A 14,810-nucleotide genomic window follows, 5' to 3' on the forward strand; every position below is an offset into this window, starting at 1 on the left:
TTTATAAGCTGAACAAAGACCAGCTATTTTAGGGACCTTATACAAGGGTTAAACGAAATAGTATTTATAAAGCCTGATAGACGATAAGTGTTTAGTAAATTGAAGTGTGTCCTCTTTGTCCCTTCTGCCATCCCAGGGTAACTTAGCTTCACTCTAACGTTTCCTGTTCTCCTTCACATAGCTGAGAGAAGCTGGAATTTTCATTCAGATTTTACTCAGAAAAGATTAGTAAAAATTAAACAGGATGTATAAACAATATATATTAACAGGTATGTTTTTAAAACATAGGTCTCTGATCTTGTGGTATGTAGCTCACATGTGATTTTGTGAAGTACACTCTGTTTCATCCTCTTACTGTGTGCCTGGTGCCCTCCGAGGTGCTCCTTACCACATCCATTCACACAGATGGTCCTAATGAACAGTGGCTGTGTGTTCTTAATCCTCTTTCAGGCACATCTTTACACCCTCCACCCCTTGGGGAGACTAATCGGAAGTCCCATCATAGACAGTTCTCTAACTAGGAAACTAGTTGATTGGATTTGGTGTTCTTGCCTGAATGTTACTTGTGAGAACAAGAATTTCCCCATTGCTCTCATTCTCGACAGAAAATCTACTCTCACCACTAGAATAGAGAGTCTTTGCCACAGTGTCTTTCAGTATGTGGCCAGCAGTTGACCTTGACATTCATAGCTTTGGGAGCCTATCATAGGCATGTTGAGAATCTTTGGAAACCTGAGGAGTTTATTATCTTTAAAACTGTTACTAATTGTTCGTACAGTATGTTTTACCAAAACCCCAACCAGTTATTAGATTTTTTTGTTTCCATAGACGTGGTCTTGCCAGTAGTCTGTAACTGAACAAAAATGTTATTAAACTAAGAGTACAATAGTAGTATCTGTTTCTGGTTCTTGCTAAACTTTGGAATTAGTGTTCTGTTTTTTAACATTCAAGGAAATAAGCCTAGATTCATATTTTTTATAAGGGGAATTTATATAAGTAAGAACTTTTAAAAAATGACATCAGGCAGCCTTAACCTCCATCTTCCTCAGTACATAAGGAGGGCAACCTTTCCACCTTGGAGATGAAACAGGATCAGAAATGGTGCTTTATAAATACTTATATTGTACTTAGTATTTATATGTCCTGTCTGGCTTTTTACCAAGCTTTTTCTTAGTAGAATCTGCCTGAAAATTGTAGACATAGTTACTTTTGAGAAATAATTCTGGTTACCTGATACTCTTGTCATGTTTTTCCTTATGATTTTACCACCCTGGCTTACTTTCAACAATATTTTATTACCAGCTTGTTCTGATTAAGGTAATTTTTCTCCCATGTTCTGTTTTGCAATGACTGAAGTATTTATGGTATATTGTAGACTTCTGTCCTTTAAGAAATACATTACTAGATTTCAGTTTTTCCAGTATTGTTAAAATGTTTGAATTTTTTTAATAACTAAATACTCTGTAATAGAAACCAAGCTAATTGTGATTAATTGGAAAGAATTAATTGACCGTGACAGGGTTTTTGCATCTCTCCCTCCAGTTGGCAGTATCCTATCTGATCTCAGCATCCTGCTGCGCCTCTCAGGGTCTTCCTCATCCCCTCCCCGTGAGTCCAGCACCAAGATCAGTGGCCAGAGCTGCCCCGGCATAGGCGGGGTTTACTTGCAAAAGAAAATCCTTCAGATTACCAAGAGCACAGCCAAAAGGACAGACAGGACCGAGAAGGCCACTGAGGAGGATAGAGACAGGACAAGTTGTGAGAACACAGCCAGAAAAAGAGTGACGTCCCCGTTTAGAAGATTTAGGGAAAGAACTCTTTCAAGGGAGAGACTAGCCAACAGCAAAAAAGAGGACGCAGATCACAATCAAGCTACAGAAAGCTGTGAGAAAGTGAAGGATGTTGGAAGCAACATCAAAGATGAGAAAGGGAAAGACATCTTCAGTTCAAATAGCCGAGGCAACAGTAACACTTTAAACTGCTTCTATACGCGATTCAAGTCTAAAAGGAGAAAGACAATCTGATGGAGTTCCTTACTTAATTTTAGTGTGGAATTTGTTTTCATTTATTAATGTAAATGTAGCTTAAGTTATTTATCGAACAAATTTTAGTCAGAAAACTTAGTGTATAATATGATTGATATAGGCATTTTATGATTAGTGTTAAAGGTACTCTAGCAACAAAGTCATATTTATATAAAGTGCCTTATTTGTACATGTTATTTTCCTAATGTTAGTAAAATTTATACTCTTGTTTTCTGTAGTTGGCTTTATTTCCTACTGTGAATGAAATAAGTAGAGGTACTTTTTAAAAATCAGTATTTACTTTCTCATGAGAACACCCAGGAATGATCTTATCACCACCTTTACCTCAAAATTCTATTGTTCTTATTACTGCAACTACTTTACCTGCTAAGGGAAAAAGAAGGCAAGAAGCTGCATCTTGTCCACACTTTTAATTTTATCCGTTTTTCATATAAATCTCTGGCCCAGAGGAGGAAGAGGAGATAGTCTAAAATAGCAAGTGAAAATCATGTGGAAATTTGTTAAAAATGTAGTTACTGTGTCTACCACAAACCTCATAAATACTGAATTGCCAGAAATAAGCCCAAGAATATATATATTAATAACCCTTCAGGTGATTCTTAGAGCTGATTATATTTGAGAAATACTGATCTAACAGATACAGAGATGTAATTACTCTTAAAACAGTAAAGCAGGTCTATCCCCTAGGATAAAAGAGCAATGATTTTTTCTTTTGAGGAAGAATTTATATATGTTTATATTTATATATTTTTAAATTTACTACATCCATTTTCATGGTACGCTTGAAAATTACCAGTCAATTCATAAAAGGCACTGAGAAAGTAGCGGTGAGTGGTCACAGGTCAAAAGACTGACTTATCTCAACTTGTCCTGTGCCTGGTCCCATAAGGCAAATATAAATCAGCCATATTCTTGGTCTTAATTTTTCTTTTTGAAATAATCAGTGGAACTACTCATTATGGTTATTGTTCAGCAAATTTTTTCTTTAGTGACTTGAGTTATATGTGAATATAAAACCTGTAGTTTTTCTTAATGAGATGTCTAGGGATTGTCCTGAAAGTCATGTATCTCTTGAACCTCATTTGTCCAGTGAACAGGAAAATAATTGTTTGCTTCGTTGAGACCTACTGGCATTTTCTTTTCTTTCTAAATAAAAGAGGTTTTGTTTACTTTTCTAACAGTTATCAAAACAGACATAATGTACATTTAACTGTCATGCTGCAGATTTATTTTTGGATGCTTCCATCTCATTCCATCTCTACCCCTTTATTCCAGAAAATGCAAAAGAAAATGTCTCTTGCTATATCTGCTGTGCAGTAAGTCAGAGAACAATTTAAAACAGGCAGATGCTGTTTTTTTCAGAACACATTTTTATAAATTTGTCAGTTTTGCTGTTTAATGCAATATTCTTCAAAGTTGGTGAAGAAAAAGGAAACCAGGTATAAGATTAAATCCGTATTTATTAAAAAATATGAAAATAATTGCTTTCAACTTGGGGCAAGACTCCTTAGGTATTATTCAGTATATCTAGGGTAAGTATGTGTGGTTGGAGATAGCAAAAAAGAATTCTTTCTCTTGAGTCTTGATTCCCCTCCCCCACTCCTACCTCAAGGTGATATTCTAGACATTCAGATCAGGCCATGAAATATTTATGTTCATTAAAAAAGGAGACACAGGATTAAAAAGAAGTTGAGAAATTCAAGATGTCTGCTTTTTACTATTTTGAAATACATGTAATTTCTCCTTGTTTTAGTAATGCTTACAACTATGTGAGAACGTGGGGCAGGTACATATTTGGACTAGTTTCCTCAGTAGTCCTGATTTTGACTTCCAATTTCTTGAGTTTGGAGGTGGGTTGGTACAGTATTGATAGGTAGGTGAGTGAATATGGAGGGAAGGTGTGTAGGAGATTGGCATCATTACAGCCACATAGATGGAAACTGAGATTGCTACTCACTGTCTTTTGCTGTTGTTATGCTTTTCTTTGTCTTCTCCCTGACCACATACCCCTACTTATTTCCTTGTTTTGTAGTTTGATCACTTGTTTTTTCTCATTTAGGTTGTACACTTATGCCATCAACTAAATCTGACAACTTGTCTGACTCCAGCCATAGTGAAATTTCTTCACGATCCAGCATCGTGAGCAATTGTTCTGTTGACTCCATGTCTACAGCTCTACAGGATGAACGGTGTTCTTCACATGCTATGGCGGTCCCTGAATCCACTGGACCATTGGAAAAAACAGAACACTCCTCAGGGATAGGAGACCATAGTCAGCTGGGCCCTGGGTAAAACATACTTGCCTGTGTTCATATCACAAAACCCAAGCTGAGTGGCCACTGCAAGCAGTGCTCCCCAACTTGGCCTTAGATACCCCCTATTCCCTGGGGTGGTTGCAGGGGGATCCCTAAAATAATTTGAGGGCCAAGCATGTATTGTCTGTATTTCATTTGCAAATGAGTACTATTTTATGTATGGGTGCTCATTTTTGAAGTGTTAGTGAATTCAAGTAACTTTCTGTCATGTATGTTTTTATTTAATAAGAACTCACAGAAGCTGCTGTTGACAACAGGGGAGGTGGTTGTTGCACTGTGGCTGTTAAGTTAGAGAGTGCTCAGAAAGATTGTATAATGGGAAGTATACCCAGTACTGTACACAGTGTAGACATGTTGAGGGAGTAGGGCCAGTCCTTGATCTGAAAGTATGATTTGGAGAGTAAGAATTAAACTAGCTTGTGGAACTCCAAAGCTTTTTTTTTTTTTTTTTTAAGTTAACTGTAAATTTAAATTTACAATCACGTAAAATGGAAATCTTTGAGAAAACATTGAGAAAGTTGATTCTAAGCCGATAAATAATGTTAAATTTGGTATTCCTTAATGTGAAAAACTGAAGATATAGTAAAGTATTAGCATATTTATAAAAGTTTTTAAAGTATGATTCTCTAGACCAAGGTTCAGCAGACCTTTCTATAATAGTCAAAATAGTAAATAATGTCAGCAGGCTATCAGTTTGCTCCAGACCATACAGAAACATCTGTTGGCCAGATTTGACCCTGGAGCCTTTATTTGGGCCACCCCTGCTATAAATACTAGAATTCATTTAATAGTTGTTAGTTAGTCGGGGAAGTTACTCTTTACTTGGCATTGTAGTAGGCTGATCTCAGAATTAAATTGGAAAACCAAACATGGTTCCTATAGTTGAGAATTCTTTATTCTGTATCCATGTAGAGAATGTAGCATTATATTGACCAAGAATGAAAATGTATACTTAATTGTATTCGTTTCAAACCTCATTTTTCATTTTCACTTAAAATCAATTCAAGAAAAATTCTTAGGTAACCTTGCTAAGTATTTGAGTTTCTTCCATGTATGTTTCTAGCTAAATACTAACATTATTGGGAATAGAGATTAAGTGATGATTAATTACAGTGTCTTTTTTTCTTTCAAAAGATTATTTTGGTATTGAACGTTGATGATACATGTTCTGTAGTCTCTTGTAGGCAGTAGTACTTGGATTGGACAGGAGGTTTTTCCAGGAAGCCAGTAAATCACTTTTAATTGTGTATCCTTAACTTTTTTTTTTTTTTAAAAAAGGTGGACACTGTCAAAGCCATCTCTAGTCAAGAGTTTAGCTGTGTCTTCTTCTATGAGTAATGAAGAGATTTCTCATGAACATATCATTTTAGAAGCAGCCGATAGTGGTCGTGGAAGCTGGACTTCCTGTTCAAGCAGCTCCCATGACAACTTCCAAAGCCTTCCAAACCCAAAAGGCTGGGATTTTTTGAACTCTTACCGACAGACCCATTTGGATGGCCCCATTGTTGAAGTTGAACCCCCTGACTGTGAGCCCTATTCCTGTCCTAAAGGCTGCTCCCGAACTTGTGGTCAATGTAAAGGAAGCCTAGAGACTAATCAGATGAGACAGAGTTGGGCCTCCTCCAGTTCTCTGTCTGACACATATGAACCAAACTATGGGACAGTTAAAAGGAGAGTGTTGGAGAGCACCCCACTTGAGTCCTCTGAAGGCTTGGACCCCAAGGATGGCACTGACCCAGTTTATAAAACTGTTACTTCAAGTACAGAAAAGGGCTTGATTGGTAAGTTGTGTGTTCTTTGTCATATCTGTGGCATTGAGAGATTAAGTGGCAAAAAATCTCATTGGGATATGTTGGCCCAGAATTTTACACTTGGCAAATATTCCATCTCTCTCTCCGACCTCTCTTCCTGCCCTCTCCAGACAAGTTATTTTCAGAAAGTTTATGCTTTCTCAAGGGTTTGGGGGCATGTGCTCAAGCCTATTAAAATGAAAAGACTGTTATGAAGGTGCTTAATTAAGGCGACAGTTATGTTTTGTTTTTCAGGTCTCTTTGGTTTCATTAAGGAAAGATTTTATTGTTACGCAGTAGTAATGAAGGGATTGTTCTCTCTCCACCTCATAGTTTGGGCCACAAATGCTTTCTACAAATGGTAGAAACTTTGGTACTATTTTTAGATAACAGAAGTGAGGGTAATTGTGTTTAGAAAGTCCAAATTTTCACCATACCCTTCTAGCACACAGCGTGGGTGCCCCAACTCCTGTTGTGGGCTCCATTCTGACCACACGCAGCTCTCTTGGTGTATGTATCCTTTTAGTATTTTGCCCTCAAATACATTTTTTTCATTTATTCCTTGAATTATGTAAATATTAGGATATAGTAGCCCCTGCTTTTCTATTTATATGGAATGACTATATTATGAATCAACTCTATAACATATTCCTGAAGTCAATTTAAATTTCTAAGAATGTGAAAGATGTGCTGATTTTTATAGCACATTTGTAGTACATTTTTTTACTTGTCAAATTGCATTATGGATTGGGATTTTTAGCTCATTCATTTTTTTCCAAGGATTTTTTATTAAATCTTTCTAGGTAACCACTATATGGATATATAAGCATGTGTGTGCAAGGATATACAATTAATCTCTTGTCCTTTTAGGCAACTAGATTTTTTTTTTTTTTTTTAATTTTTTTAAATGTTTTATTTATTTTTGAGACAGGGAGAGACAGAGCATGAACAGGGGAGGGTCAGAGAGAGGGAGACACAGAATCTGAAACAGGCTCCAGGCTCTGAGCTGGCAGCACAGAGCCCGACGTGGGGCTCGAACCCACGGACCGCAAGATCATGACCTGAGCCGAAGTCAGCTGCTTAACCGACTGAGCCACCCAGGCGCCCCTAGGCAACTAGATTTTTAAGAATCTTTTATTTCATTTCCAGATGACTCTGGGCAAATTCCTTAAATTCTTCATTCTTGTCTTACTGGTCTTGACAACTTGTGCTCTGCCCTGTCCCTGCCACATCCTCTCAGCTAGGAATGGAAATCCTTTAGGACCTTGATACTATATGCAGATTTTGCTGGTACATTTGTAGAAATTTCAGTATGGGAGAACTTGATCCTCTAAAAGGAGAGTTAATATTAGAATTATTAATGGTCCTTTTTAATTTATTCTGCTTATATATAGGTAATGCTTCTGTTTAAAAGTTACTTACGTCATCAAGGTATTCAGAGCCACCTGTCCCTTAGATCCTGCGAATCGCTCTTAATTTCATGGAACTTCCTTTTTTCTTTAACCCATTTCTGATGCTTTTTGAAACTTTGCCTTACTCCCAACATTTGCAAACTTAGGGAAAAGGATTTTAGGTCACAATTTTTCTAAAGTCACAGTTATTTTTTCAAAAATGTTTTAACAATTCATTTTTGAGAGATGGAGAGAGGCAGAGCATGACTGGGGGAGGGGCGGAGAGAGAGAGAGAGAGAGAGGGAGACACAGAATCTCAAGCAGGCTCCAGGCTCTGAACTGTCAGCATAGAGCCCCATGCAGGGCCTGAACTCATCAACCATGAGATCATGACCTGAGCTGAAGTTGGATGCTTAACTGACTGAGCCACCCAGGCGCCCCAATCACAGTTATTTTTAATGTCCACTAAAAACCACAGAAACTTAAGATGAATTGCCTAAAATGATAGCTGTTTTTTTCTTTTTCACTAGTCACAGATCAGAAGTTGGAAGGAAGGTTCTTGAAGGAATTAGGACCTCTATTTCCCAGAACGTTAATGTTGTTCATATGCCAGGACTGATAGTCCACCTGGGAGGCCATGAAACAGTGGTTTGTGTCTCAGGGACAGGGTAGAAGAGACCTGAAATAGAGGGCCCAGACGTCCTTCCTCTGAAAATCCTCTCAGTCAGCAGAGCATAGATGTTCAGGGTAAACTCTTCAATGCTTCTGACTCCATCGTCCTCAGACCTGGAGTTGTCGAGGAGCCAGGCAGACATCTCTGTGGTGCAAGGGCCCCCCTGCAGAGGGGGGCCTGTCATGGCATCATTGTTTTCAGTTCTCTGTCACTCTGTTTATTTATGTTTATAAGACCTCATGTGATTTATGTGTTTGAAAAAACAGGTTTAATACTAAGGTTTAAAATAGTATGTTTTTATAATCTGTCATTGTATTCAAATATATTTAGTCTGGTTTTGGTTTCTGTTTTGTCAGTGTAATAAGTTTCAGTATGTTTTTTTTCATTTCTTACATTTTTCATTAACATTTCCATTGCTTATTTTTCATGCCAGTGTACTGTGTCACCTCACCCAAGAAGGAGGATAGGTATAGGGAGCCACCTCCCACTCCTCCAGGATACATGGGCATTTCTTTAGCGGACCTAAAGGAAGGACCCCACCTACACCTAAGACCTCCAGATTATAGTGTGGCAGTGCAGAGGTCAAAGATGATGCATAACAGCCTCTCTAGACTTCCACCAGCTTCTCTCGGTAGCAGCCCCGTGGCCTGTGTTCCATCGAAGATTGTAACTCAGCCTCAGAGGCATATTTTGCAACCATCCCATCCTAAACTAGCAGATGTGACTGACGCAGATAGCGAAACAGATGGTATGTTGACAAACTACCTTAATGGGTCTTAAATGAATTGCTGAATACATTAATTGGTCTTTACTATGTTATTTTACATAATCATTAAGGTTACATGTAAAATGCCTTACAAATCTCTGGTAAAAAAAGAAATCCCTAAATACAGGGGTGTATTTTTTTTTTAATGGAGAGATCAAGCTGCATGTTTCTTTGCTCCCTGTACCTTTCTTCTGGCTCAAATAGGGTATTCTCATATTTGACAAATAGCAGCTCAGTCTCAGAGGATAATTTCAAGAGGAGGCACTTGACATTAGTGGAGTTGTGTCTCCCATAAAAGCATGAAAACTTCAAAGTGCAAATATCAAAGTGCTGAGTTGCCTGAATTCATGCCGTTGATGTCGTTTCTCTTATGAGCAAAACTCTTGACTGACTGCAGCTGGGGCGATATTTCAAAAATGGTTCGCTTTATTAAAAATAAGTGAAATTGTATCCTTTTAAACAGTAGAGTAATGAAGTGATGAAAAAGCAGTTAGGAAATTGTAGTTTTTCAGCCTTCAAGTGTGATCAACACTCATAAATGTCATTATAATAAAATAAGGGCCCTGATGGGATATTTGAGAGGATTTCTTGTTGAAATTGACTAATTGTCTAAACAGGTAACTACATTGTAAGTTGATTTTCATTAATATGCCTCATCTACCACTTTCCTCTGTTTTTACTGTTTGCAGAAAATGAACAGGTCTCAGCAGTCTAGACTTTGGAGCACCCATTTGAAGTTTACTGAAAGTCGTCGGGGAAGGAGTGGGTAGAACCACGTCATGATTCCGCAGGCCATTGCCAACAAAAAGCTTGCTGCTGCTGCTAATCCAGAGGTTTCATTCCCCGTACCCTGAGCAATGAAATAGCCCTGAGTTATGCTTCCTTTTATTTAATCCTTGTAGATGCATAGTTTCTTCAGCTATGGATATTGTGCCTGGAAACCAGTCTTCACTTCACACACCAGACCTGCCTTGGGACCACAGTTACTAGAACAGATTCAAACTCAGAGTCCTCCCTGTGTACATCAGATTTTTCTTGAAGAAGTTATTTTTAAGAGAGTAGTGATAGTATTTCCAAGCCATAGCTTGGGTTAATGGACAAATTGAAAATGTCTGCCAATACCAAGGATACTCTTGTGTATTTGAAAAGTAACTTATTATTTCAAGTTTTGTGGTTTTCTTTGTATTGGGGAGCTACCATTAGTGGATGTTTATGTTTTAGGCCATAAAACTGTCTCTGGTCTGAACAAACTGAAGTCATCTTTACAGGATGATATGCTTAATGTATACAGAGATGAACTTGATCTGTTGCACCAGTGCAATGTAGGGTCTCCGTTTGAGTGGGGAAGGAAGCCGTATTTGGTTGAGGTGTTAGGAGGGAAGATACTGCCATCTGCTGATTTGGAAGGCCAAATGAAGCTGCCACAGGGTTTCTTATCAGTCCTTTGGGAAAGGGAGGCTATAATTAGGTCGGTAGCCACCCTCATCTCTAAAGAATGAAGTTTTCCTTAAACATGTATACCAACCCTTTTTGAAGTGAATGTCGTGCTGCATCTACCTAAAAGTATAAATCCAGTAAGTAGGGAATGGGTTCTAGAGAGTTCTACAGAAACCCAAAACAAAAATTTTTAAATGCTCAAATAATGGAGTTCTTTTTTTAAGAAGGAAGTGCAATCATTGGTGTGTAATCATGGAGATGAATTAAGCTTTATGTAATGTTCTGCAACATCCCCTCCACTCAATCTCACAGCATGAGGCTGTGTTCATAAACCTTGCGGCCCCCAGCTGCCTGCAGCACAGCTCATTAGTGTACCAAGGTATTAATTGGTTGAAAATTTTAGGGGGGACAGAGGAGCTAGAATTATGGGAATGATTCTCTCTTGGCTCTCAGTTTAAGCCCTTGAGAGGAAAGAGATCTATGTTTTAACAGTCTGTTGGGCATGGCGCTCCTTAACTGTTTAGTTAAAATTTCCGTGACTGTTTACTGGGCGACCTAGACCTTACACATTTTTACAAATTAAATACGGTGTTTTCTATATCTTAAGTTTAAATTTAATCATGTTTTAAAAATGTAAATGCAGGTGAGAGCTTAATTAACTTCTATGACTACCAAAAAAAGAAAAAAAAAAAAAAAAAAAAAAGCCAAAGCCATTCATGTGCACTACCCAGATCAACTTGGAGCCAAAATGGATTTACTTCTAAGTACTAGTTGTCTATATGTGAATTTATAGGATTTAGCTGGTTTGTGATTTCCTTTTCAAGACTGTGTTTCCTCTTTTTTTCCTAGCTGTTTCTTCTCTCTCTCCTTCCCTGCACCCCCCCACCCCAACCCCTGGTTTTTGTTGTTGTTGTTGTTGTTGTTGTTGTTGTTGTTGTTGTTGTTAAGTAGGCTTCATGCCCTATGTGGAATTTGAACTGTTGACCCTGAGGTTAAGAGTCACATGCTCTACTGACTGAGCCAGTTAGGCGCCTCTCCCACCCCAGTCCCCTTCGTTTTAAAATCATGAATCATTTCCAAGTGGTAAGTGGCAGTGGTCTGTCTTTTCTGCCAAAATGATTGTCTCTTCATTTTAGGAAAAATAGCCTATCTGAAAACTTCCTTTGGGCCAAAAACAAAAAAACAAAACAAAAAAATGTCAATCTGAAACTTAAAGCCTTAAAAACCTGCCCACCACCCCACCCCACCAGGTATGTCAGAATGAGGCTAATTGGCTCTCTAGCTTTCTTGGTCTATTGAAATGGAAAATGGCCTGGATCAAAAATCCTGGTTTAAAAGTCACACTGTAGTGATTTAACCTATAAATACTGGTCCTTTGATCACAAAAAATGTTCCTTCACTGATTTACGCAGTATTGTTTTCATGTCCAGAGCCAAACAAAGAAAATGAAAGATACTTTTGTTAGTCATTTTTTTTTGTCAAGTTTGAGTATTTATTCTATTTTATATCCATTTCCCCAGAAAAAAAATGTGCTGTTTGTAAAATATCTGTTTATTTGCAGGTGTTTGAAATCATATGGGAGCCTTACCTGTCTTTGTCCTTAATGGTGTCAGTAATATCTTGCACAGAGAGTCAGAGGCTGTGCTTTGGGACTGCACCTTGTAGCTGACTTTGTCTGTCTGGCTCCAGCTGTGAGTGTTTGAGTCAGCCAATCACAGTGATCAGGAACTAAAGCCAAATGCTTTGTATGTGGTATGTGTGTATCTCCTAAGAACTCGTGGAGTTTGGATTTTTACATTTTAATTTAGGGAACACTTCTGCCTTCTCTTAGTTTGTTACATGACTAGAACAAGAGAAGCCTTAACCTGTATTTCCTCCAGTTCTCAATCCCCATTTGTTTTTGTTTTTATTTTAAAATTTTAATGAGACTAGTGCCCTCATCCCACCTCAACTCTAAATCTGTCGGGACTTAATGAAGTAGTAAACCCTCAGTGCAAAGTTTCTACCAAATAAGTTTCAACAAAACAGTTTCTTCATAATGAAAGATTTGAACAATGAATAAATCCAGTATATACTTCCATAAAAGTTTATCTTAAGTCGTAGATTCTTATTTCCTCCAAATGATTACTATGAATCTGATCTTTGGGGAGAAAAAGACTTAACTGTTTTTTCATGAGGGTGATAAGTCACACTGTCGTCATCTGTATAACCTCCTTGAGAATCTCCCAGGCCGGGAAATGAGGCAGTAATCATGAGGATTCCCAAGAACAAACCTAATTTTTATAAAGTGTTCTCTTCTCTATAAAAAGAAGGAGAGAAAGAGTTTCTTTGTGTATTTAAAACAATTATTGTTATTCTGATACATTTTAAGTTTCTAAAAAATGTGATATTAAAGTAGATGTATCCCGTTAGCAGTACCTTAAAGGCTAGAAAAAAGGGATAAATCTTCAAAAAAGTGTCACAGTACATTTTCAAATTTAAACTTGAACTCCAGTTCATCTTCAGCTTTTGTTGTGCTTTTTTAAGGCTTCTTTATTTTTGATACACAGAATGCAGTTGTACTTGACCTTTTGAAATAGAAACATGTGAGCTTATCAGAAAAAGACAAAACAAAACTGCACAGTTGTAATAATCGAATGCAATTATACTGCACAATTCAGTGATTGTAAAGTATCCTGTAATGAGCAATGTTTGTCTCCTATTTTTTGATACCTCTTAAACTTATGTCTTTTAGAAAGACAGTGCCTCTGTATGCTTTTTGTATTTTTACTGAGTGTAAATATTTGTTATATTTTTGGTTAAGAGAATGTAAAAGTACTGTTTATTATTATCATATCTACTAATACATTGGTGGAATCAATAAAGAATCTACATTAACCTTCTCTGCACGTTATTACAAATGAATGGACACAGATAACTCAAGAGGGCCAGTCTGGGACCGGCATTGGTATCACATCTCCAGATACTGGAATGATCCAATTATTGTTGACTTTGTAGTGTCTTATAAAATGCCCACCTGTTGTTTGGTTCTTACAAAGTGTGTTTGATCACATATCAAGCAATAATGGTTACTCCCATTAGGGCTTGTTTTTCTCTTACGACAGGAAAGTCTGTGGGCAGACTGTCCAGGGCTAATCAAGTGACTGCACAATGCTGTCAAGGACTCAGGGCCCTTGTCAGGACATTGATACCTCTTGACATCACCTCTGTTTTGTAGGAAGGGCTTAAGGGAAAAGGTGCAAATTTTATTAGCAAAATAGCAGCTTTTCCAGAAGCTCCACTTGGTATTTCTGCTTTTATCTCACTAGGCAGAAATGTGTCACATGATCGGTGGCTGCAAGGAAACTTGGGAAATGAACTTTTTTTTTTTAAGTATATTTTTTTTTTGAGAGAGAGGTGGTGGGGCTGGGGGGTGGAGATGGGGGAGAGAAGGAGAGAGAGAATCCCAAGCAGGCTCTGTGCTATCAGCTTGGAGCCCGACACAGGATTCGATCCCACCAGCCACTGTGAGAGCACGACCTGAGTCGAGATCAAGAGTTGGACACTCAACCGACTGAGCCAGCCAGGCACCCTGGGACGTGAACTTTTTAGTTAAGCAATCCATGGTTCCAAATACAAGTGGGATTCCTTTCAATGAAGGAGGAAAGAATGCATGTTGAGTTGGCAGCTGGCTTGGCCCAGCACAGCATGCCTATTGCCCACTCCTCTAGTGGCAATAAACGCAGCAGCTTCTTTTACGGGATCAGATCCTAGGACCTTGGCAGAGAAGGAGGAAATTATGTTTTAGCATTCCTTTCTAAAATTTTCCCAATCTTTAGTCTGTACCCAAAGAATACTATTTCTGTGAAAGGTAGGGCTTCTTCGTCCTCCCAGCATACACACCAGGTTTTCCCAGGCTGATCCTTCCCCTAACCATTTGTGCAGTATCACTAGTTCATTCCTGTACTTAGAAAATACTAAACATGGGTGTAATAGGTTGAGTAATGGCCACCCAAAAATATCAAGCCCTAATTTCTAGAACTTGTAGATGTTAACTGCATTTAAGAACAGGCTCTTTGTAGATATAATTAAGCATTCTGAGATGAGATTACTTTGGATTATCTGGATGAGTCCTATAGGCCAACACAAGTGTCTTTGTAAGAGAGAGACAAACTAAGAAGATAAAAATAGACCTAGTGGAGAAGGCAGTGTGAAGACAGCAGATGTGGCCAGGAGTGGAAGGATGCCAACAACTTCCAGGAACTAGAAGAGAGGAGATTGTTCCTTAACGCCTCTGGAGGACACCTTGCTTTGGACTTCTGGCCTGTTTTAAGACACCCAATTTTTGGTCCTTTGTTACTTTGGGTCCAGTAACAAAGTGTATTAGGAAACTAATACACACTACTTTATTTGT

At 38.1% G+C, this 14,810-nt stretch overlaps 1 protein-coding gene across 10 annotated transcripts in view; it reads left to right on the top strand.

Moving 5' to 3' along the window:
* RAPGEF6 (Rap guanine nucleotide exchange factor 6) overlaps positions 1 to 13,299 on the top strand; it is a 187,576-nt gene extending 174,277 nt beyond the window's left edge. For 7 of the 10 annotated variants that reach the window (XM_019422082.2, XM_019422087.2, XM_019422086.2 and 4 more), the window contains 4 exons: positions 4,105 to 4,333; positions 5,639 to 6,141; positions 8,648 to 8,962; positions 9,670 to 13,299. In XM_019422082.2, the coding sequence (XP_019277627.1) occupies positions 4,105 to 4,333; positions 5,639 to 6,141; positions 8,648 to 8,962; positions 9,670 to 9,695 (1,073 nt within the window). In that variant the 3' untranslated portion in view covers positions 9,696 to 13,299. Of the gene's footprint in view, positions 1 to 1,542; positions 3,215 to 4,104; positions 4,334 to 5,638; positions 6,142 to 8,647; positions 8,963 to 9,669 lie in introns of those variants that run through there. The other 3 variants (XM_019422091.2, XM_019422092.2, XM_019422096.2) reach the window with 2 other exon arrangements.
* Positions 13,300 to 14,810: the final 1,511 nt, after the last annotated feature.

The sequence above is a fragment of the Panthera pardus genome, unplaced genomic scaffold (genome assembly GCF_024362965.1).
Source record: "Panthera pardus isolate Hobbes unplaced genomic scaffold, ASM2436296v1 HiC_scaffold_2, whole genome shotgun sequence".
Taxonomy (NCBI): domain Eukaryota; kingdom Metazoa; phylum Chordata; class Mammalia; order Carnivora; family Felidae; genus Panthera; species Panthera pardus.